Below are 24,060 nucleotides of genomic sequence, written 5' to 3' on the forward strand. Positions count from 1 at the left end.
TGTGTGTGTATATATATATATATATATATATATATATATATATTCATTCTTGGATCTATACGTATGCATCTATACGTATGCATCTATACGTATGCAAAAATTTGACAAAAAAAGTGCGATTTTTAAACTTCTAAATGATGTGATTATAAATCCTGATGATTAATTTTAAAATTGTATGAATATATGACTATGAATCACATGCATGATTTTAAATTGAGAGGATATGAATCCCGATATGAATCCCGACATGAGGCTTTTCAATCACGTGAGTATGAAGCTCTATATCGAATTTAAAAAATTCGAAAATACAAATCATGATGCGTAATTTTTAGATCACGTAAATAAAGAATAATGATGCATAATTTTTAAATCGAGCAAATGCGAATCCCAATGTCTAATTTTTAAAGCACATATAAATACGAAAATCGAAATACGAAAATGTTTAATATTACAAACGCAAAAACGAATCACGACATTGGAGTTTAAGTAAGCGTGAATACGAATCGCTACATAAGGTTTTAAAAGCGCAAAAATATATATATGCGATATAAACGCGATATTGGATTTTAAAATCTCGTAAATAAGAATCATAATGTACGATATTTAAATAGCGTAAATAAGAATCGCAATGCACAACTTTTAAATCAGGTAAATACAAAAATCAATGATTGATACTAAAATCGCGTGAAAAAGAATCGAGATATTTGCAGAATCTGGACTTGGGGTTTCTGAAATGTTCAAAAATTCTTTTGTTTAGACATAATGAATAAAAATTTACAAGACTAATTGAATGAGCAAATATATATTTTCTCCGCAAATCTACCTCTAAAAGTTTTTTTTTTTCGTTTGCTTTCACGCCAGAAAACAGGAAGCAGCGACGTCTGAATTGCAAAAATATTAGCTATCCGGCGTACGGATAAAAATACGGAAAATCTTATTTTCTGTAATTAAAAGTCGAGAATAGCTAGAATAAGTAAAAATGCGAAAGCGTTAGCAGCTAGGACGTAGTTAGAATTTTCTGTTTATCTTTGAAAATCGTAAATAAATATAAATTCCTCATAAAATATTTTAACTTGTCCAAAAAAAATTATCCGCGGAAATTAGCGGAAAAATGGAAAAATCTGGAAAAAAAGCGGAAATCTGCGAATCCACAGAAGAATCACATCCCTGTTTATTATTGAACAAAAAAAAGAAATAAACAAAACGATTTAACTTTATAATGTTATACATGAGTGAGAACATTACCGCCGAAAATTTGGCAACTACTTTATAAAGCTTCCTAGCTCACTCTGGGGTGTGTACAGTGGGCAAAATAAAAAAGATATCAGCCTGAATACCTTTTGTTCTAATGATCGGATTTTCATGTACTAAGTGCCAATTGTAATGGTTCCTGGGGGTGACTTCAAATAAGCTAATTACTTAGTGCTAACTTTTAATTAAGTTACGAAATCAGACACAAAAATGCACTTTCTCTGAATAAACATATACTTTTTTTATTAAATACTTAGATTTCCGACCCTCAAAATAGAGGGGGATAGCCTCAATCTGGAAATAGTGGTCCTAATAGATTAATCAGGAGAGCAGAAGAAAGTTTGGTCCCCTTAATGTTAATTTCATTTTCTGCATTTTTGGTAATATCTTTAAAACTAATTGTGCAATTTTAAAACTAACTGCGCAATTTTTAAAAAAATTGCACCCACTCATGAAACTTATTTACTCAAAGATAATTTCTTGCAAAAAACAATTTTTAATAACTATTTATTTTTTATTATTTAATTTAATAGTGAATGAAAAAATATTTTGAATTACGAGTCATAAATTTCTTTACACTATATTACTCTATTTTTCCATAGTGAAATATAAAGTTTAAATTGTTTATATTAAGTAGAAGCTAAGAAAAATCAAAATTATTTTTAGAAAAATATTTTGGTGACAATGAAAAAATTATTTAAATGGAGCGGTTAATGCTTAAATTTTGTAAACTTGCAAGGAACTTGACTTATGCAAACCTAGCGTAAATTTTATTCATGATTTTTTGTTGTTTGGATTCCATATCATTTTCCTTTTTTAATTACAAAATACCATGTTTCTTAATAAGTCGTCTGCTAATTTATATTTAATTTAGTAAAGAGATTTTAATAAAACATTATATTATCGAATGTCAAGTTTTATGAAAACTTGTTCTTGACTGAATGAGGTTATGTATCTGTTTCTTTTTTTTTTTTNATACTAACGTTTTTACTAAAAAGAAGATAATGGAAAATTTAAGTGTTTTAACCTAATCTTTAAAGTGTGTTAGAAAAGAATAATACATATTATATAAAGTGGAACCACAGCTAACTTAATAGCTGGGAGCAAAGAAAATCAAATAAGAATTTATACTAATTCTGATTAGCAGGGAATATTAATTTTGTGCCAAGACAAATACAATTAAAAGGGGTGTGCTGTGAAAATAGTTACTCCAAAAAATCTTTTATTATTGAACAAAAAAAGAAATAAACAAAACGATTTAACTTTATAATGATATACATGAGTGAGAACATTACTGCCGAAAATTCGGCAACTACTTTATAAAACTTCCAAGCTGACTCTGGGGTGTGTACAGTGGGCAAAATAAAAAAGATATCACCCTGAATACCTTTTGTTCTAATGATCGGATTTTCATGTACTAAGTGCCAATTTTAATGGTTCCTGGGAGTGACTTCAACTAAGCTAATTAATTAGTGCTAACTTTTAATTAAGTTACAAAATCAGACACAAAAATGCACTTTCTCTGAATAAACATATACTTTTTTTATTACATACTTAGATTTCCGACCCTCGAAATAGAGGTCGAAAGCCGCAATCTGGAAATAGTGGTCCTAATAGATTAATCAGGAGAGTAAAGGAAAGCTTGGTCCCCTTAATGTTAATTTCATTTTCTACATTTTTGGTAATATCTTTAAAACTAATTGTGCAATTTTAAAACTAACTGCGCTATTTTTAAAATAATTGAACCCATTCATGAAACTCATTTACGCAAAAATAATTTCTTGCAAAAAATAATTTTGAACAACTATTTATTTTTTATTATTTAATTTAATAGTGGACGAAAAAATATTTTGAATTATGAGCCATAAATTTTTTTATACTATTTTACTCTAATTTTCCATAGTGAAATATAAAGTTTAAATTTTTTATATTAAGTAGAAGATAAGAAAAATTAAAATTATTTTTAGAAAAATATTTTGGTGACAATGAAAAAATTATTTAAATGGAGCGGTTAATGCTTAAATTTTGTAAACTTGCAAGGAACTTGACTTATGCAAACCTAGCGTAAATTTTATTCATGATTTTTTGTTGTTTGGATTCCATATCATTTTCCTTTTTTAATTACAAAATACCATGTTTCTTAATAAGTCGTCTGCTAATTTATATTTAATTTAGTAAAGAGATTTTAATAAAACATTATATTTAACGAATGTCAAGTTTTATAAAAACATGTTCTTGACTGAATGAGGTTATGTATCTGTTTTGTTTTTTTTTAATTTTAATATATTTATTCCAAATATGATTCAATTACAGTAATGTGGATAGGTACGCATTTATTAGGAATAATATATTTATCAATTATTTAATATAAATTTTAATAACTAAACCAGGGGTTGCCAAACTTTTTTGATCGTCGACCCCTACATAATTTTTCGAAATCTCCATCGACCCCCATAAAAGTAATTTTCTGTTAATTAAAATAAAACTCTATTAGATACTGTGTTTGTACATTTATTTTATGATTTTGAACATTTATTAAAATAATAGTACATAGTGTATCAAAAGTTTTATGAAAAATATATTAATGTTGAAATTTAATGCCTTAATATTTATGAAATAATAAGTAATTAGAAGTAAGTAGAAATAATAAGTAAAGTAACTACGGATTTATTGCTTCTTAATCAATGACATGGGTGTGTCTGGTGTTTTTTTTTTTTCTTTTTTTTTGCAAGGTTCGTTATATTGGGTTCAAAATTGGTCAATTTTAATCTTAAATCCCCTCGAAACTCCACATTTAATTTATTTCTGTTCTTAGTTAAGATTGAATTTACGTGACTGAAACCGGCTTCAACCATATAGGAACTTGGAAATGCTATCATAAATGGCTGAGCTATTTCGTAAAGTTGTACATATTTTTGCATTATATTTATATTTGTCCAAAATTTGCTTATTGTTAAATTTTTAAAAAGCGTCCTTGCTTCAAATCCCCATAATAATTCAGCAAGCTCATCTTGCAGGTTGATGCCCACGTTTTCAATTTGAGCAGAAAATGGCACAATAATCCAATCAGGGATGTCAATGTTTCCCAAATCAACAAAACGCAGTTTAAAATCGTCGCCCAATTTTTGATGGTTACCTGTATATATTTCCAAGTCTTCTTCTTTTATTTCTAATTGTCACATATCTGAAAAATACTGATAATCCTTCGACCAATCGACCCATTCGACCCCCTGGCTCAGATCGACCCCCGCTTATGTTAAATAGACCCCTGGGGGTCTATATAGACCACTTTGGCGACCTCTGAACTAAACAATATACATATAAACAAAGATACTAGTTATGTAAAAAGTATCTTTATATCACTTAAACCAAGCTTACAAAATCATCTGAAATACTGTTTATGGCATCGACAACGATTATCTGAAATATCATTTTAAAAGTCACCACAAAGAGTATAAAGATGCAGAACGCCAAGCATAAAGACCTGTTGAATACATAGCCCTAAGTTTTAAGTGTTCTAAAATATCTCTGGATCTTATATATTGTCCTAACATCATAATTTCAAAATTAAATTTTTAATTACCGGGCTATGTGTGATTCACAGGACTATTCAACCAGCTATTTCATTACATTTTTACATTTTTCAAATTATTTTTCTTTATGCAACTACTTAAAATTTTTTCCTATTATATACTAATCTATTTTACATAGTTTTAAAAGTTTTTCCTTAAATTGACACTCCCTCTATGTAATTGTCAAGTCTTTTTTTTTCTTCAAAACTCAGAACTGTAGCCAGTTAGCTAATAAGAATTTAAGAACACTTTCATTTATTAAAATTACTCGAAGCAAACAGTCTGATTGATTGAATTAAATAAGTGCACCCTTTTTCTCTGGGAATGAACAAACAAATTATTTATTTACTTACTTTATTACTTCTTATTTGTTTGATTTGTGAAAAGTTAAAACATATCAGTGCTACTTAAAAAACCGCAACTGTTTGTTTCGTTTTTTAAATGAACAAATTCGAACCACAATTTTATTTTGACGCTTTCCAATGCAGCAAATATTCTGAACTAATTTGTTCAGAGGCTTAATGCTAAGAAGGTAAAAAGTGATAGTTGTTAATAAAGTGTTTCATATGTTGTACATAACAGATTTTCCACAAGAGAGCAAAAGCTTTGAGCAACTAGTTTTATAATTAAAAATACCAATCTTAAAACAAATAAAACCAGTTTAAGAAACAATTAATCAACATCAAAACATCGAAAAGCTTAGTTGTGAGAAATAATATTAGCATTCAAAGCAGTAAAATACTTATAATCGATAAAAGCATAATACTAACTCTTCAGGGGGATCCATAGATTGTGATCGTTCTCGGTCTTCAGCGGGAGAAAATAAGTCAAACTGAATAGGTGTTTCCAACAAAAGATTCTCAACTGGAGTAGAGGGAGAACTTGCAGGATTATTTAACTTAGCATCCCTAAAATATAGAACATAAAATAAAATTTAGAAAAATTAACATGTTAAACAGCATAACACTTAAATACCAGGAAAATACTTACAATCAGTTCAAAATATTGAAATAAAGCTTCTTTTTTTTAAAAAAAATTCAAAAACATGTTTTTATTTATGAATTTTCAAATTACGACTAATAAATGATTCATATTATAATACTATTTACCATAATGAACTATAAGAATGGGGGGAAAAAAACAAATTAATTGAATAATTTTTTATTGAGATAGTAACGTGATTTTAAATATTTTGTTTTGAATAAAATTAATTTTAAAAATTCAATGCATACCAATAAAAATATCTTTCTTTTTAATTGATAAATAAAAATTAAAATAAGTCCAAAAGTCCATAATATATATATATATATATATATATATTCATGAGATATTTGCATTGAAAAGTTTCTGAATGACATAGATTTTAGAGATACAAAGAAAGCCAAGTAAAAAGTAATACAAAGTAAATTAATAACTNTATATATATATAAAAAATAACCATTTTTTAAGATTGACAATTAATCAGCAACTTTTAATATGCATATATTAGCATATAAAAAAACTTATTTAATTATATTAGCATTTACAAAAACTTCATAACAGTATTAGTATTTAAGCTTAAAATCTGAATACTAAAAAATCATAAGTATTTTAATTAATTACAGTGTTAAAGAACAACACTCTTATGAGTTAGAATTTTATCATAATTGGGCCAATAAAAGCATATAGTTTACCAGTCATCCATAGAAAATTATCACACATAAAATCTATGGTTTCTAAGCAATAACATTATTAATCGACATCATTAAATTTATCATCATTAGGAAAAATTAAATCGAATAATAACATTACCAAAGTATCTCAAAATAAAATAAACTATATATATTTATTATTGAAAAATAAATTATCTTACCCTTCAGTACTTGAAGTGTTACTTGAAGCTGATAGAGACTTTTCAACTGTATTTTGCTAAAATTTAAATATGCATAAGTGAAAACAAATTACACGTTGCTAAATTTAATTTTTTAGAGTTTTTTCAGATTTATTTTGAGTCTTTTTGCTAAATTTAATATCTTAGAGTATATTTTTATACTTAATGGATATTGAAATAATAGTTTGGAAACTTTTTTTTCTCACAATTCATTAAAATCTAGAGTTCAGCTACCTTATTAAATGTAATTTCATAATAAATATAATACCAATTATCCATAATTAAGTTCATCTTAATTACTTTAAATGAAACAATTAAATTCATTTATTTCTATTTTTAACAACCATGTTTTTAAAATACTAGTTAGTAACTGATAAATATAAATTTTATAACTTTTTTATTTCATAATATTTTAATAAAAATTTTTCAAACATGAGCACATAATTATTTCCAATTTTTTTTTTAAATTAATGTTGATAAATATGATCAAATATCTGTAATTAAGTAATATTGGCCATTAGTAGGGCTGCAAGTTTGTCGCGGGAAAAAAGACCCCAAATTCGCGGAAAAATTGCAGGAAATTTTAAAAATTACACAAATTCTAAACATAAAAAAAAAATTATATAAATGATGCAAAAGACAGAAATTGCGCAAATAATGAAAATAGCTTAAAAATACACAACAAAAGTATTTCTTTGAATTTCAAGCGATATTAATATTTTTATCTAAATGAACAGAATTTTGGTACAAAGTATTGTACATTGTCAGATTATTCTCATTTATCCTTCGTCTTTCATCACTTAATACATTTTTATACTCAGAAAACTATCTTTCTGCGTCAACGCTGTTTTTAGGCACCGACAAACTTTGAATTTTGGAGCGTTCGGTCCATGATTTCCAAAACTCGATCAATTTTCCTTCACCAACGAGCAATTCCTTGACCGTTGCTTTGTAAGAAGTAATTGCTGTGAAAACGCAAACATTCTACATTCAAACTACTAGTTGCAAGTCCCTACTAACTACTAGTCCCCCCCTTCATCTAAGAAACTGATCCATATTTAAGAAATCACAAGTAGCCGCGCCGCCTAGGAAAAATTAACTGGATATGTAGAAAGGCAGTAGAAATTTCATTGCCCAGTGCAATAGCATGTATAGTAATTTTTCTGTCAAAGATTTTATTTATAACATTTTCCCTCTTTTGTGATTCCTATTTCTTTTGTACTCTTACTGACTTCAGGAAGGTAATTACCCTCCCTAAGTGTAGAAAGACCACCTTAGTTGACAAGACTGTGATTATCTCTTATCTCTGAACTATTTTCATGTCATTTTGCTATTGATTCACTCCCCTAAATATCTAATCAATTTTACATGTTCAATTTAAGGTCCAGGAAAATAAAAAATTTTGTTTAATAAAAATAATAAATAAAAAATGAAAAGAAAAATCAAATTTTAAGCGATTTTCGAGCAAGTCAAGCCATATTGAGAAATTTGCGGATTTTAGGAAAAAAGATGACAATTTCGCGGAAATTCGCGCCGCAACAAACCTGCAGTCTTAGCCATTGGTTATATTAAACTAAATACCTAGAAAAACGGAGTTATAAAAAAAAATTTAATAAAATTTAACAATATTTTTTGGCAATTTAACAATATTTCACAGTACAATATTATACTCTTTGTAAAAGTATCATATAATTGCTATAAAAATTACGCAACTCGAAATTCACACTTTTCAACATTTATTACAAGGTTTATACTAAAAAAAAAGACAATGTCAATCAAAATAAAATTCTAGGTTCAATAAAAAGAGCAAAATTTAAACTAAATTTATATTTAATAAAAATTATATTTGTGATACTAAATAATAAATAAACATAATCATAGCATTATGTAATATAGGATTACATTTAAAAATTATAGATAGAATTATTAAAAAAATAAATTCAATATGTACCACAATGTCAATGATTTAAATTGAATTATAAATTGAATTGAGTTGTTTAAAAAATCTGATTTTCTAAAATATTCAATCATCACCAATTTAAAACATTAATGTAAAAATCACTGATTAAGATATTTTACTATGCTTCAAATTTTGAGTAGTGAGAACATAAAATATAATTTTTCTAAAGTAATAAAAAAATATCACGTTTTTAAATAAATTTATGAAGCATTTTCAAATGTACTGGAATCATGAGAAATCGCGGGCCAACTATAAGATGGTTAATACGTCTGTAATTCATTGCAGTCAACTACTGTTTTCAAAATATTGCTCTTAAACTTAGCAGACATAAATATTGAGTTTTTTAAATCACACTCTCTCTCACCTACGGAAATGCTAATGCATTAAAGAAGAATCTCAGTAACTTACCAATTGATTGTCTGCTTGACAATTAATTAATTTTTTTAATTTTTACTATGTTCTTTGCAAGGTTTGAAAGACAAAAAAAACCTGAGAATTCCAGGTTTGGGGGGAAAGTTATATTTTCCCCAATCTTTTTTATCGAATTTCACTTTTCCCAGTGTTTCGGATGCCTGTTTATATAACCACCAGTACTTATTTTTTAAAGATAAAAATCCTATAAAACTGATACTATGTCAGAATGCAATAGCTCAGGGGTTTCCAACTATCACGAGGCCGGGGGCCGCAATTAAAAACACCAGTCAAATGGCGGGTTACAACTTTATCAAAATCTTATATAGGACTCTTTTATGCTTGAAGGAAAGTTAAATATTACTGTCAGATTTTTATTAGGTTGTACAAAACAAAAGTATTGAACTACAAATTAAAATAAGAAGTAGATTTTTAAAAATATTTAATTGCAAATTAAGATATTCTGGCTACAATAACTCGAATGTGCACCTATATTGAACAATTAATGTGAAACAGATATCAAATTGTTAAGACATAAAACTTAAAATATTTAAAACCCATACAGTTTTTCTACGAAAATTGTCTGCAAAAAAATGACAACTAATATATTTTGGTTCGCGGGCCACAAAGAAAAGCTTCGCAGGCCAGATGAGGCCCGCCGGCTGCCAGTTGGAAACATTGCACTAGCTGAACTGCTTTTCCTGTAACTTATTTCGTTTATTTGGTAAAATTGGGGATTCTAAAACAGGAAAACAATAAAATGTAACAATAACTGAGTGAAGAAAAGGTAAAAATTTAAATAGTTAACAAAGCAATTAATTTTTTAAAAAAACTAATACCAATACAAAATCTTCTTACTCTAGAAGACCTGTCCTTAGAGCATTGTCTAGTCAATGATCTGTTAGCTACAATGTCCTTAGCAATATTATGAATGGAGGAAATCCACTCGTCTCGTTCCCTGGCATTTAAAGCTTGTAACACAACAGATCTTTAATTTAAAAAAAAACATAAAAGCTTCAATATACCTTATCAATTATAGTGTAATTTAAATCAAAAGAAAAATAGTAAAACACAAGACATATACAGTTAGGAAAAATTTACATAGATATGTTTTGGAAAAATAACATCATATGATATTTTTCCAATGTCATTGAGGAATTTATAGAATAATTTCTGTAGCGTTATTGATTTTTTAAACTAAGTAGTTCGAGCATCACTCAAGAGATATTCAATCAAAATCTAAATAAAAAATTTTAAAAACGTTTTTAAATCCGAAAATTTAGAAAGAAGAATAAACTAATACTTAAAATACATTAGGTACAACTTCCTATATTTAGAGAAAATACTGTTATTCACATAATTTTTTGGGGTTATACAAAAAAAATGCATAAAATAAGCAAAATATGATTGAATAAATAAATTTATTGATTTTTGCTTTAATTATCTTTTTATGTATTTTCTTCATGTGTTTTTCTCTTTAAATGATTAGGAAAACTACTGCTAAGCAAATGTAATACCTAAGATTATTGTAAAATATTTTTTATTATTGCTAATTTTTTGTAACTATTAAATCTTCCTCTTTCTCATATTAAAAATTGTGAGACTAGATTGAGCATACTTTTTCTATAATTTTTTCCAAAGAAGAACACTCTGATCACTTATATTTATTACAGACAAACTGGGAATTGATGATAATAAATAATTCAAGGATATGGAAGAATTATGAAAACTTGCTTGGTATGAGCACAAAAAACAAAAAAACTTATGTTCAGTAAATATATTACTGAAATGAATATTATCAAATATAGAAACCAACTAAATTTTAACTAGAAATTTAATGATAATAATTAACAATGATAATGGCATAAAATCTGAAACTAAATCTTTCATACAACATAAAATCTAAAATAAATTCTTAAATCAACATTAAGAGCACATAGATGTACATGTTTGCACATCAAGTGCAAATAAAAAATTTTGAATTTATTTTTACTCTAGTTAAAATATATATTTTTATCATATTTTGTTCCTCAAAATTTTTTGACCTTAGATCACTCCCAGATTGCAAATATGAATTCAATAATCACAACTGGATAAATTGGACAAAAAAAATGCTTTAAATTTGGTAAATTTTTCACTTTAACATATTAGTTTACATTTACTGGCCCGGAGGCCGTGTGGAAGTGCGTTGTGTTCCTATGTAACAGGTTAAGGGTTCTATTCTCTGACTAAGCAAAGTTGACTCAACTTTCATCCCTTCAGTTAGTGGGTAAATAAATAACAAGCATGCTTGAGGACTGAACACAGGAGTTCTGCATTCAGCTGGTCACAGAATCGAAAAACCTGCTCTAGCACCCCAGAACCCTAAGTAAAAAAAACTGGGATAAGCACAGCATTGCTTCCATTGCCTGTCGCACCACTGAGTTCAGTTTTATTTTTTAGTTTTCCCTTATTTATCGTTAGCTAAAAATTAATTAAAAACTTTAAATTAAACTAAAACTTTAAAATACATTTTGTATCAAATAAGGCACATATAAGCAGCGGTGGCTCAGGGGATAGAGCACCCAATGAGGTGGTCCTGGTTAGAATCCCAGTGGTGACTGGTTGATACGAATTCTGCTTCCAGCTCACATTGACCACAGTGCTGACATAAAATATCCTCAAAGGTAGGCGAATCATGGGTTATAAACCCCTTGCAATCAGGCTAACCATGGGAGATTTTGTGGTCTCCATGTAACGCAAATGTGGATTAATTCCATGAAAAAAGACCCCCACAAAAGCAAATTTCCCTCAATGCTTGATCCAAGAGTTCTCTAGTCTTCTGGGTTGGGTTCAAAATTACAGGCTTTAGAGATGAACATTGATAGTTGTGAACTCAGAATTGGGTCAACTATTCATTGGCGGTTATACAATAAAATAAAATAAGGCACATAAAGAAATATTAATAAAAAAATAATTACAGTGGGTGATTGGTTAACGAACATAATCCGTTCTAAGACTATGTTCACTATCCGAATTGTTCGTTAACCGATCATCGATTCACCATAGACTTCTANGTGTTCGTTATCCGAACACAAAAATCTTTCGTGAAAGTGTTCGTTAACCGATTTGTTCGTTAACCGATCTGTTCGTTAACCGATCACCCACTGTATAATCAAATTGGCCAAAATTGACACAAATTTTTATAAAATTTCACAGCAATTTTTTTAGTCAAAAAGAAAATAGTATAATAGAATCTCTGCAATTTTAATCCCTAACATCATAGCCAAAATAATAATAAATAACAATATATTAACATAAATGCAATCTCACTTTTTTCCATTAGTGACTTGGAAAACATTACGTCGATCTTCATTTTCAAGTGGCACTGTTGTTGCAGTTTTGTCGAGTTCCAATAGAACACTACCGGCAAGCTAAAATTATAAAGATATTTATGACACTGACATAATAGACTATAAAAAAATACAGAGAAAGTAGCAATATACTTACATCGCCTTTTGACATAGTCATCAATTTACTACCCAATGTATATACAAACACATGTTCCCATTTGGTAACCATTCCAGCGAATTTTCTGAAAAGTACCAAAAAGAAAATAATAATAATAATAATTAAAACAAAGTTTGAGTAAACTAAAAAGTTTTGTTCCTTTTTTAGAATTAAATATTTTTTCAGAATGTCCCAAATCAAAAACTTGTTTAATCAAAAACATGTCTGAAATTAAAAATTAGGAATATTTTCTACATATTTAAATTTTGTAAAAATTATTATAAAAGTCAATGTAAAAATTCATAAATCATGCGTTTCAATAGTTAAAATAATATAAGTTTTAATGCTACATTTGAGCACTATCTTTAGTCTGCAACAAAATATAGAAAAATCGCAAGGAAAAATATCACATTTGTAATGTTAGTCATTGCCAGCTTTCAATATTTTATAGTGAACTTAAGATTAAACAGTTTTGCACAACAATAAAAACATGTTGTTCTTTTTTGAAATGTTCTATTTTTAATTAACTTGAACTATCAGATGGCTTTTTTCTATTTATCGGCAACACTTTATTGCACGAATGATGGAAAATGTAAAGCTTGCATGAATTTTGATAACCCTTTATAATTAGATAATAAAAGTTACAGTATCTTTCACTTTTTCAAAGTATGTATTTTTTAAACAATCCTTCCATTTTTTTTTTTAAATATAAAAATTATAAAGACTTAAAAAAGTATAAGAGAAAAAGGACTGGAGGGAAAATAACAAAATTTTGTTTAAAAAATAAAAACATCTAGACACAAATTATATTTAAATTTATAAAAATAGTGGTGGGTATTATATTAATAAACTAAAATAAACATTTAAATACATTTATATAAAACATTAAGCTAATAATGTAGTTCAAAAAGAATTAATACATTGTGAGAGAGGCATTAAAAGGAAAGTTTAAAAAATCTATAGAAAAATATATATCCATTTTCAATTAAATGCATATTTTATTATTTTCTAATTAAAGTAATGCACTAATATCAACTATAGTGAAGTCAAATATGTGTAGAGATTTGCATTAATCAAAGTGTTTATCTTTTACCTAAATGAACCTCATGAAAAATAAGCTGTGATGCTCCAACTTATGAGCCATTAACCCTCTCAATCGTATGGGCCTCATATAAGGACTTATATATTTTTGTTTTATAATGATTATTTATGCATAAACATTTGTGCTTAAATTCGTATGTAGTCCTCATTTGGAGTCTTCAAACAGATTTTGAAAACTACACCAGGTGGCAGGCCACTCAAGATATTTAAAAGAATAAGATTTCTTTGAAAGTCGTTGGAGGATTAAACAAACAAGTGGAAATCTGATATTTTGTTTATTTATTTTGGAGGGTGTATTAAAATACAGGAAAGGTTGGAATTATTACATATCTTCTTATACCTTATAAATAAAGTTTGAATATTCAGTTTTACCGTGATTAAAATTATATTGATAAAATATACTACATTTACATCATACCAAGACACTAATTAATTTCTGATTATACAGGACAATAAAATTTCCAAAAATAAATTATTACACCACAATTCTGAAAAACTAAATGGGTTTGAAGCATATCTAAATACTTTTTATAACTGAAATTAAAAATTCATGCATGAAAGGGTAAATGCTTTGATCTGCAAACATTTTACTAAAGTTAGATTAATCAATTTGGCTAAAAAATAATAAAATTATGATGTAAAATTTATATTAGCATTTAAAAAAAAAGAAATTTAAAAAACAAAATATATNTATATATATATAAACAGAATACTCGATCATAAATACAAAAAAATCATACGTTTTCAAAAACAAATATCCATTCTTTTGCGAGAGACCAGTATTAGGGGGAATATATGGCATATCAGAAGGAGGTTCTGCGTAATATAAATGTTTACTTTGCTGCTCGATAGTATCGATCAACTCAACAGTTTTTTGAGTTTCAAGTCCCATCTCTGTCTGTACCCTACAATGAAATAATCTGCATTATAGCAATCCTTTTACAGCAATAATATCGACTAAAACCATGTAATATAATTGAAATGGTACATTACTTAAGTTATAATAAATTTACTATTCAATAAAGAAAACTAATAGTTTAGATCTGATAGAAATATTTAACATTTTGAAACAAATATGACTTTTAATTTAAAAACAATATGCATCATACTAAATTTTACGATTCATAATTAGAATTGGGTTTAAATATTTAATACTATTATATAACAAATAATAAAGCAATAATATTTGTTGTCAATGATTATATATTAATGCTAGAAAAGTAATTGCTTTCAAAAAAAAAATTTAAGTTTTCAAATTTCTGTAAAAAGGACAAATTTTGTTACAACTGCACCATTGTCTTTATTAATTGTTATGAGCACATGGTTATACATCTGATAATAAAAAATTCACGGAACTTATTAAAATTTAAACATTTTGCAAGTTGAAATTTGAAAATAGGCAATTTTAATGTCATTTTTAGTATTAATTAATAAAAGAATGAAATACAATTCGCTTCTAGTAACATAATATTTTTTATTCCTTTTTAAGGAATAAATCAAAATGAAAAATTTCTTAAAACCTTTAAGAAATTTAAGGAACAACATACCCCTGTATACTAGTTCCTATATTTGTCAAAAAAGTTTCCAATTCTGGAGTATTAACTGTTTCTTGACCAACCGAGAATGTTGATCGAATAGCATGAAGATATCCCAGTATTGGCTCTAGCAATGCAATTTTACGTTTGTACTGCAAAGCATTCATACTGGCGTAATAGTGTAAAGCAGTCTGAAAATAAAATTGTTAAAAAAAATTGTACAATAATTTTGAAAGCTTTAAGAGGCAAATTGCAACAAAAATGAGTTTCTGTTAAAAATTAGAATTTGGTGTTACAAAAAATTAAATCAAGAAATTTATTTTATTATGCATATTATTGCTTCAATTTATAAATTGCAAACAAATTTAATTTAATAAAAGAAAAAAATAATATATCTTAAAATAATTGAATCAACTACTTTGCGTAAAATAAATTTCATAGTTGCTAATAGGTTTGATTTTTTTTTATTATTATTATTATTATTATTCATTTTTATGCTCTTTTCCTATTTTATCATAATTCACACACTATTACAGAATCAAACTTTCTCCTTTCACCATTATTATCTGCTCTGATATGAGCAATACAATAGATATCAATACGGGTGATTTAGAGATTCCATCGTTTGTTTAATAAAATTTTAAATGTAATAAACAATCTATTAGATGCACAAGAAATTTATAAAAACTGATATGTAGCATATTATAGAAATTACACTTTTATTAATAACAGTTAAATTTGATACATAATTTAAACTGGATTTAGTTACACTTAAAAAATAAAACAGAAAAAATATTGCCAATATTCCCCAATGATAATTTTACAACTAGACAATTTAATATACAAATAGAAACTACTAAATATCGGAAAACCAAAGATTATATTAAAATTTATTAAAGAAAATCAAACACAGACAATTATGTGCAACCAACAGTGTAACCAGGAAACAGTGCATTTAGTTTTAAAATTTAGTGCAAATAAATTACCAAGTTTCCTAAACAAAACATAGCAAACCATATATTTCATGATCATTTCTCGCCTACCATTTTTCTCTAGAAGGTTTTTAAAGTCATTGGGCATTTAGGGAAACCTAGTAGACTAAATTAAAGCAAAAGAATGCAATTTATAAGAATGTACTTGGTGATATTTTTTTGTAGCCATGTAGACTTCTTCATTGACTTCTTGTCTGACTTTCTCACTGTCTCTTTTTTTAGAACACTTACAGAATTTCGTAACAGACTGCTCCATTTCTGAAAAAGAAAAAGAAATACCTTTACATGCAGGCTTGATATTGAACTCATCTAACGATTAATGAAAAGAAACGTACCATTGGAGGCAGATGCAAAAATTTCCATCATTGTAAAGATATCTACAAGCATAAAAAAGATTTCATTACTTATAAACATTTTATTTTTATTACATACATTTTATTTGACAATTGTGATTATTTTTAATATATAAAATATGCTTTAGCAAATGTTATATTTAGAATAAAAATTTAAACAAGCAAAAAATTTTATAAGATCACAATAAAATAATCTAAAATATTGCACTTTTCCATTTATTTTCAAACAAAACAAATAGGCATTCATTGTCTAAAATTCAAAACAATTTCAAATAAATTTTTTTTCTTGACTCACTTAAAAAAAAAATCATTACAGGTTTAAATATTAGAGATGATGATAGATGTACAGTTAAGTACAGTACATTAATTTATTTTAAAGCTTTAATAACAAAATAAATAAAATCAACTATTAAATAGAAAAAATATTTATTTATGAATTGAAAAGGAAAGATCCACTTGAATTTAAATTTATTTACTGAGTTCAACAAGAAATAACATCTGTACAACTGTTGAAACCTTAACAAATTTTGGAGTCTGCAAATTACAAAATTAGAGAAATATCTTAATTAAAGGTATAAAGTTAACCCTTTTTAATTATTTAAAATTAAAGTCATTGAAAAATTAAAACCAGGTAAATTTAAAATAGTTACCTTTATATTTTTTAAAAATAACCTTTCCTGATAAAAGAAGAAAAAAAAACTCCAATCATCTGCAAGTCAATTAGTAAAATAGATTTTTCTTATATTTTTTCCACTGTTTCAATATTTATAAGCTTAAAATCAAGATGACAAAGAAATAAAAGAAGAAAAAAATTTATCATCCCAAAACTGAAAAGTTAACAAGAAATGAATTTTTATTATGGAAATGCCAGAATGAATCAAGAGAAGCTTCCTGCTAACATTTCTAAAGAAACTGCAGAAAAATACAATTTAGTAAAAGGAAAAAAATTGTGTTACTAAGTTTGTCCAAATTAAAATTTCAGTACAAATTATGACAAATAAACATGTACATAAATGAATGTATGTCATTTTAATATTAGTTTTATTACCAGACAAATCAGCATCAATAAATCGGTTGATTGGATAAAGCATCCCATCTCCTAACTGTGCAGCACAAACTTGTTGTAAAGAGCTAACCTGAAATTATAAAAAATATCTAATGAAAATAAATAAAAATTATAATAAATAGCCTCAAATTTTTGTAACTAGCATTTTTTAATACTGAATTAACAAGTAAATAATTTCTTTGCAAGTATAATATTTTTCAATACTTATTTTTCATTTATTTATTAATTTTTTTGAAAAACATTCTATTATAATAAATAGCTCAAGATCATATTCTTAAACATATTCCTTATTCCTCACATGATAAATCCCATTGGGCAAATTTCTTTAGATGTTTATCTTTTTTCACCATTTCCTTTCCTCTCATTTTTTTTTTTTTTTTCTTGAGGAATGATATAAAAAAAACTGCTTACGATGTTAGTTAGTAAGGAAGTTAGATGGTAATATTTTATGTCCAGAATCATCAAAGGATACATGGTGTAAAAATAAATTGTAGATTAAAGAAATAAACAAGTTAATAAAAGCTATAAATAGTAATGGTGTGTGAAGGTTTTTATTCAAAACTTATTACAAAATAATGTCAGTAACGTATAGTAAATGTGAGTATGCATCATATTGCAGAATCTGTTGAGAGAGATTAAAAAAAGCCATGATTCAATTGAAAAGTAAAAAAGAAAGTTTAAAGAAATTTATAATAGTAGGTTAATTTTTTATCTTATCATCTATGCTATCACTTTTACATTTATAACAACAAATCATTTCACAGAAATAGAGTTGCAGAATATCAACCATTTAAAGCAAGATTTCTTATAAAATTGAATATTATATAAAGAAAATATTTAGTACTCCATTGTATAATTATCTCTAATAATGCAACTAATAAATTTTTACGAGCACAAAACTTATAAAGAAACAATTTTTGAAGAATTTCTCTTTCAAAAATTTTATCTTCTTCAAAAAAATTTTAATCCTCCTCCAAAAATTTAATTATTTATCCCCTCAACTGCCGCAGGCGTATATATACGTCGCGGCCAGACGATGCGTTAACTGCCGCAGGCGTATATATACGCTTTCCCGAAATACGATGCTTTGCATTGCGCTGCTATAAATAGAACTACCCCCCCTACTTCAGAATGCAGTAGAATGACCTTGAAAGTGTTTGCTTTGCAAATGTATTACTAATTTCGGAGGAGGGGGAATGGGAAAAGGATGTTATGGAAAAGAGATATCGTATTATTNCCAAACTCATCACTCACACACATGATGTTGGTTTATGTGTCCAACCATGTTTCAGTATTTATCCTACAACAACTAAGTTTTAGCATTTTTATTATTTAATTTAAATTTTGTATTTTCTTTCTTTCCTTTTTCTTGTCTCGTAAAAGTAAACTGTTCTTAAATTGCAACGAGTGCATCTTTTTGCCCCCACTAAAAGTAAGAAAGTGCACTTGAGCGAAAAACGGTGGCACTGGGGAGTGAATCACGTAAATTTTACTCTGCAGTTAGGGGTTAAAAAGAAAATTAAATTTAAAAAAATTTTTTAGTTTTTTTTAACCAAAAAACTTTTGAAACAAATATTTTTTTAAAAAAAGGCTAGATATTTTTTTAAAAACTGGAGAAATGTATGTAATTTATATACATTAAAAAAATAAATATTAAAAATAATTTTTCCACTGAGTCAGCATAAAGCCGTTTTTTACTTAAGTTCATAAGACAAAAGGTGCAAAGCTTCAAATACTTTTTTTAAATTTCTACTTATGGAAGCAAATTTGAGGTGCAGAATGCTAAGACTCAACTCTCTAGTGTCGAAAGTTGAGTCTAAGACTCAACTCTCTTCCTACTCTACTCTATTCGATGATATATTCTAAATATATCAAAATATAAACATCAGGAAATGATATATAATAATAAATCAGATACTGGTGTTACCAAACTAATGATATCTGAGATATGCAGGAGAAAAAATTCCATTGGGTCTGTTATTTGGATGTCTGTAGGCAAAAACATTACTGGTAGAGATTTCTTCCAATTATTCAAATAATTTGTCTTCTAATCTTTAAGACAAATATTCATTTTGTTTTAATAAGGCTGAGTAATAAATATTCTAATTAATACAAAAGCTTAACTCATTGCAGCTCCTGAAAACAGTTTTTTTTTTCATGTTTCTCTTCAAAAAAGGTTTTGCACCCCAATCTCAGAAAATAATTTCCTGGATATATTTATTTATGTATTTACAAGAAACCTAACAAATATATAACGAAAATAGAACTATGTTATTAATTATAAAAAATAAAATAAAAGCAACAACATATCAAAATTTTAGAATTTATAATATACTAAATAACTTACTTCATCTAATGTGTCAGCAAATTCTTTTAAAGTTGTTTTGAGCACGCTATCAGGATCAGTGTCTAGAGGAAAACGCTGTCAAAGACAAAAGACACAGTAAATAAAGAATCATAGTTGAAAATATAAAAATCTAATTCACATAAATTTCTTAAAAAAGTCATACTTGGTTTTCATAAGCTCTAAGATGTTGGGATAAACTTGAAGTTGCAGATGCCAGCTCTTTCTAAGGAAGAAAAATTTAAGCATGTAGGAAAATATCAGTATATATTTTTCAAAATACTACTTAATTTAAAAGTCAAAAGAAGGGATTATGTTACTTGAGCATTAAGAACTTTTTCACAATGTGATCGTAATACTTCAACATACTCTCTTAATAAGTCAGCATCTTGTTCAAACAGCGAAACCATAGACCGTGTCTGCAGAGAAACAAATTAGGCTACTTGATTACAACTGAAACTAAATATTTCAATGAAAATATCATAATAACAAAAATATGTTTTAAGCAAATTAAGAAGGATACAGTTTGTCAAGTTAATTTATGAAATTGGTGTATTCTTCTCTTGTGCCTTTTTACAATATTTATATATTGAACAGGTGTAGCCCGGAAGAGAGGGTGCACAAATCTCATAGGTAGTTAAATTTTAATAACAAACTCCAGCAATTATGTTTGTTTTCTCTCATGACTTCAATTAGTCTCCAAAACAATTTTAATTCCAAGAGTCATAGGGACAGATCCTGTGAATAAATCCATCCATAAAAGAATCCTCCACGATTAAAAGACAGACAAATATTCAATTTTTTTTTCTGGTAATAATTTTAACAGTTATAAGTTTAATACCTACATATTAAATACCACTTTATAATTTTTTTTCTATTTTTACCTGACTGTCTAACACTATTGCCATATTTGTGCCTGTTCAAGTCAACAGCAATTGCAAGAGTGACACTGGGCATTACTCGTACTAACACATTCCTTTTTCTTTCCTTTAGTTTTTCTAGCTACAGTCTGGCTTTCCCCAATTCTTGGTGACTATCTTGGCACAGGTACAGATGTGGATATCATCCCGATTATCTTAACAATTGCCTACTGCAATAAATGTACGCACTCAAATTTTTTTAAACAAGTTCCTGGTTGTATTGTCAGTTATTAGAAAAGAAGGTAGGAAACACAGACTTTCTTCAGTGTACTGATTTCATTACATTTTGTTTACTACAAGAATAAATGGCACGCAGGTTGTTCGGTAATCATAGCAGGAGAAGATCCATTACCACTGCAGAGGATCAAAGTTGAGATGGCATATCTTTAGATTATCCTCATGAATGTTTCTCTGACCATTGCCGATAGCCTACTGTGCCGCTCAAGTGCAGCGTAAATTAAATACTACTACTTGATAAAATAAACATAAATTATTATTTTGAGAATTAAAAAAAAAATTGCAATAGCTTAATAAGTAAAAAAAGGAATGCCCAGAGCATAAACTTCCCATAATTTTACTTTTTTTTTCTTTCTATTTTATACATTTTAATATATTTATCTATCTTGAAAATAAATTCAAAAGTATATAAAAAAAAACTGTAAGATCATTATATTTATTATAAAAACAGTTGATAGTTATTATAAACTTTCGAGAGTAAAACTTTTTGATAAAATTAAATTTTATTAAAAACAGTAAAAAAAATAGAATGATAGAAGATAAAATTGAATCATTTTTTAATATTTATCTTCTATTACCTTATCGTTTAATTGTATCGTGTTAGAATGATTTGACCTCCATCAAATTAATATCACCACTGCTTCTATCATTTCCGTCGTTTATCCTACTAATTAACCCCATGGCAGAATCATAACAACAAAGGGACATTGTTGCAGAACATTAGAGTTTTTGCAAAATTATTTTTAATTTGGGAATGGTTTTCCTTTCTGTAGAATTTTCAGAAAGATCTTTGAAAATCTTAAATCACATATCATTTCACTTTGTTGCTCAAAACTCGAGCGGATTCCACCGTAAATATATGTAATGTATGAACAATTTTTTGGTGATTATTGCAACAATATTTCACTTTGTTTTTAAAAATCTTGATGCCAATCATTGCTCAGTTATTACTATTAATAATCTATATGGAGTTTCAATCATTTTTCGACAGTATTTCCTACAAATTTTCACATTTAAAAAAATTCTGACTTTTTTACACAATTTTATTGCAAAGAAGTATTATCTGATGAGGTCTATACAAACTTGAGATTTAATGAGACATCATAAGATTTCTAAGATTTCAGATAAGATACTATAGCTGATCATTGATACTTAAGTAATAAAAATAATCAGTAAAATTTAAATTGAAAATTTTGTGAAATGATGAGCTAAAACAAAGCTACAAAAACATATTTTATTTAACAAATGTGCAAAATTATAAATTTAACTATAAATGTTACTATGCTTATTTGATTATTGAATAGTTTAACAATGATATATTTCGTATTCTACATGATTTTCTATCAAAAACAATACAGATATAACAATTGCTTAATATAATTGAGGATATTTCTGAATCATGATCTGTCGAACCAACTACAATTGCTAAATGGATTTTAATTTCCAAAATTATAAAAATAACATACAAGTTGATGTTGAGCTGGTTTCTTATGATGTCTTTGTTAGCTTCTAAAATGCCACTGCGCGGAACTTGGAGATCATTTTAACGTTGATCATGACACAGATAATATTACAATCTACCTATTGATGATATAAAGATAGTAAAGATAATAAAGAAAAACTCTTATTTGTATACCTGAGGATTATCTTCTAAGGCATCTTCTAAATGTATTTTTTCTAGTCCAGGCATTGTTTAAATATGAAATTCTAAGTGTAGTGTCTAAAATTCATTTATATAAAGCTAAACTACACCAAACCTGTAAGGAGCAAGTATTTATAATTAATAGTAATTTTCATTCCATTTTATAAATAATGTTTAAATTCAAAAAATGAACAAAAGATTTATCTTTAAATTAGTAATGAACAGAAGATATCTAATAAATGATTTTTTAAAAACTCATTTTATTCAAGATCTTCAATAAAGATATGTTGCTCTCTATTGTTATCAAAACATGTTTTCACGCTTAAATTTAGTAGTTAATGGTACTCAGAAATCATTTTAATTCGTACATGCAATTCAGGATCAGGATGTACTAAGCTGCTAATTCATCACATTTCTATTGACAAGAGTATTGAGTGAAATCAAAACAAATATTAATTTCGAAACTATGTGAGGTACAGTGTAAATCAAATATAGATTAGGGAGGCACTTTCTTAGAAAACAGGGTTTAAATAATACAATCTGAAAATATATCTAAAGATATAAAAATCTCATTATATAAGTAAGATTTTTACCACTAATAATAACTATAATGCTTAATAATTTATAAAACTTTCTCTATCTGTCATTCCAAATTTACAGACACACCGATCTTTATTATGATGCCAATTTGGAAACATTTATATTTACCAATTTCCAATTTTGTGTGTAACCACGGTTGCAACTAGCTTATTTGAATCAATCATTAAATTTCAAGGAATCATTCTTGCTTTATCTACGCACTGTCTTGGCTGACCCGAATTTATGGAAAGCCCATGTAAAAACAATTTACTTACAGCATGAGAAAAATTCATGAGCGTGTTTCTACTAAGATACGAAATGTTTGCACACAGTGAGAATAATTTTCGAAAGGAGAAGTTACACTTTAAGAAATCATTCTCAATGCCTTATATTTTTTTAACATGGGAATGAGAATCGGATTGGAGAAAAATATTGCCTGTGTGAAATTCACCAATCAGATTCTCGTTTGCTTTCAAAAATACTGAGATAAACCCGATATGATATGTAAATTGGATGCCGTGAAAATGGCCCGTAAACTGTAAGGAATCGTTCACATAGCATGAAATTGAAGCACCTTCGATCGCCTTTTAGAAAAAAATGAAAAAGCCGATTGGAAAATATTTTGAAGGAATATATATTTCACCAATCAGATTCTCATTCGTCTCCCTTGACTGTGATTGGAGGTCCGTGAATCACATGCTACGAAAATGGCCTTTAAATTTCCATCTACAGCTCTGG

The 24,060-nt window shown here is 27.1% G+C and overlaps 1 protein-coding gene across 3 annotated transcripts in view; it reads right to left on the minus strand.

Moving 5' to 3' along the window:
* Window positions 1-23,465, minus strand: part of LOC107450243 (DCC-interacting protein 13-alpha) — a 36,752-nt gene extending 13,287 nt beyond the window's left edge. For 2 of the 3 annotated variants that reach the window (XM_043049900.2, XM_043049898.2), the window contains exons 1-15: window positions 23,337-23,465; window positions 22,738-22,858; window positions 20,265-20,363; window positions 20,111-20,170; window positions 19,948-20,022; window positions 17,583-17,670; window positions 16,517-16,558; window positions 16,327-16,439; window positions 15,202-15,380; window positions 14,395-14,559; window positions 12,554-12,638; window positions 12,377-12,477; window positions 9,923-10,052; window positions 6,676-6,731; window positions 5,594-5,731 (exon numbers count right to left, since the gene is read on the minus strand). In XM_043049900.2, coding sequence (XP_042905834.1) covers window positions 5,594-5,731; window positions 6,676-6,731; window positions 9,923-10,052; window positions 12,377-12,477; window positions 12,554-12,638; window positions 14,395-14,559; window positions 15,202-15,380; window positions 16,327-16,439; window positions 16,517-16,558; window positions 17,583-17,670; window positions 19,948-20,022; window positions 20,111-20,170; window positions 20,265-20,363; window positions 22,738-22,791 — 1,385 coding nt within the window. In that variant the 5' untranslated portion in view covers window positions 22,792-22,858; window positions 23,337-23,465. Of the gene's footprint in view, window positions 1-5,593; window positions 5,732-6,675; window positions 6,732-9,922; window positions 10,053-12,376; window positions 12,478-12,553; window positions 12,639-14,394; window positions 14,560-15,201; window positions 15,381-16,326; window positions 16,440-16,516; window positions 16,559-17,582; window positions 17,671-19,947; window positions 20,023-20,110; window positions 20,171-20,264; window positions 20,364-22,737; window positions 22,859-23,111; window positions 23,246-23,336 lie in introns of those variants that run through there. The other variant, XM_043049899.2, reaches the window with a different exon arrangement.
* Window positions 23,466-24,060: the final 595 nt, after the last annotated feature.

Source organism: Parasteatoda tepidariorum, chromosome 5 (assembly GCF_043381705.1).
Source record: "Parasteatoda tepidariorum isolate YZ-2023 chromosome 5, CAS_Ptep_4.0, whole genome shotgun sequence".
In the NCBI taxonomy this organism is placed as follows: Eukaryota; Metazoa; Arthropoda; class Arachnida; order Araneae; family Theridiidae; genus Parasteatoda; species Parasteatoda tepidariorum.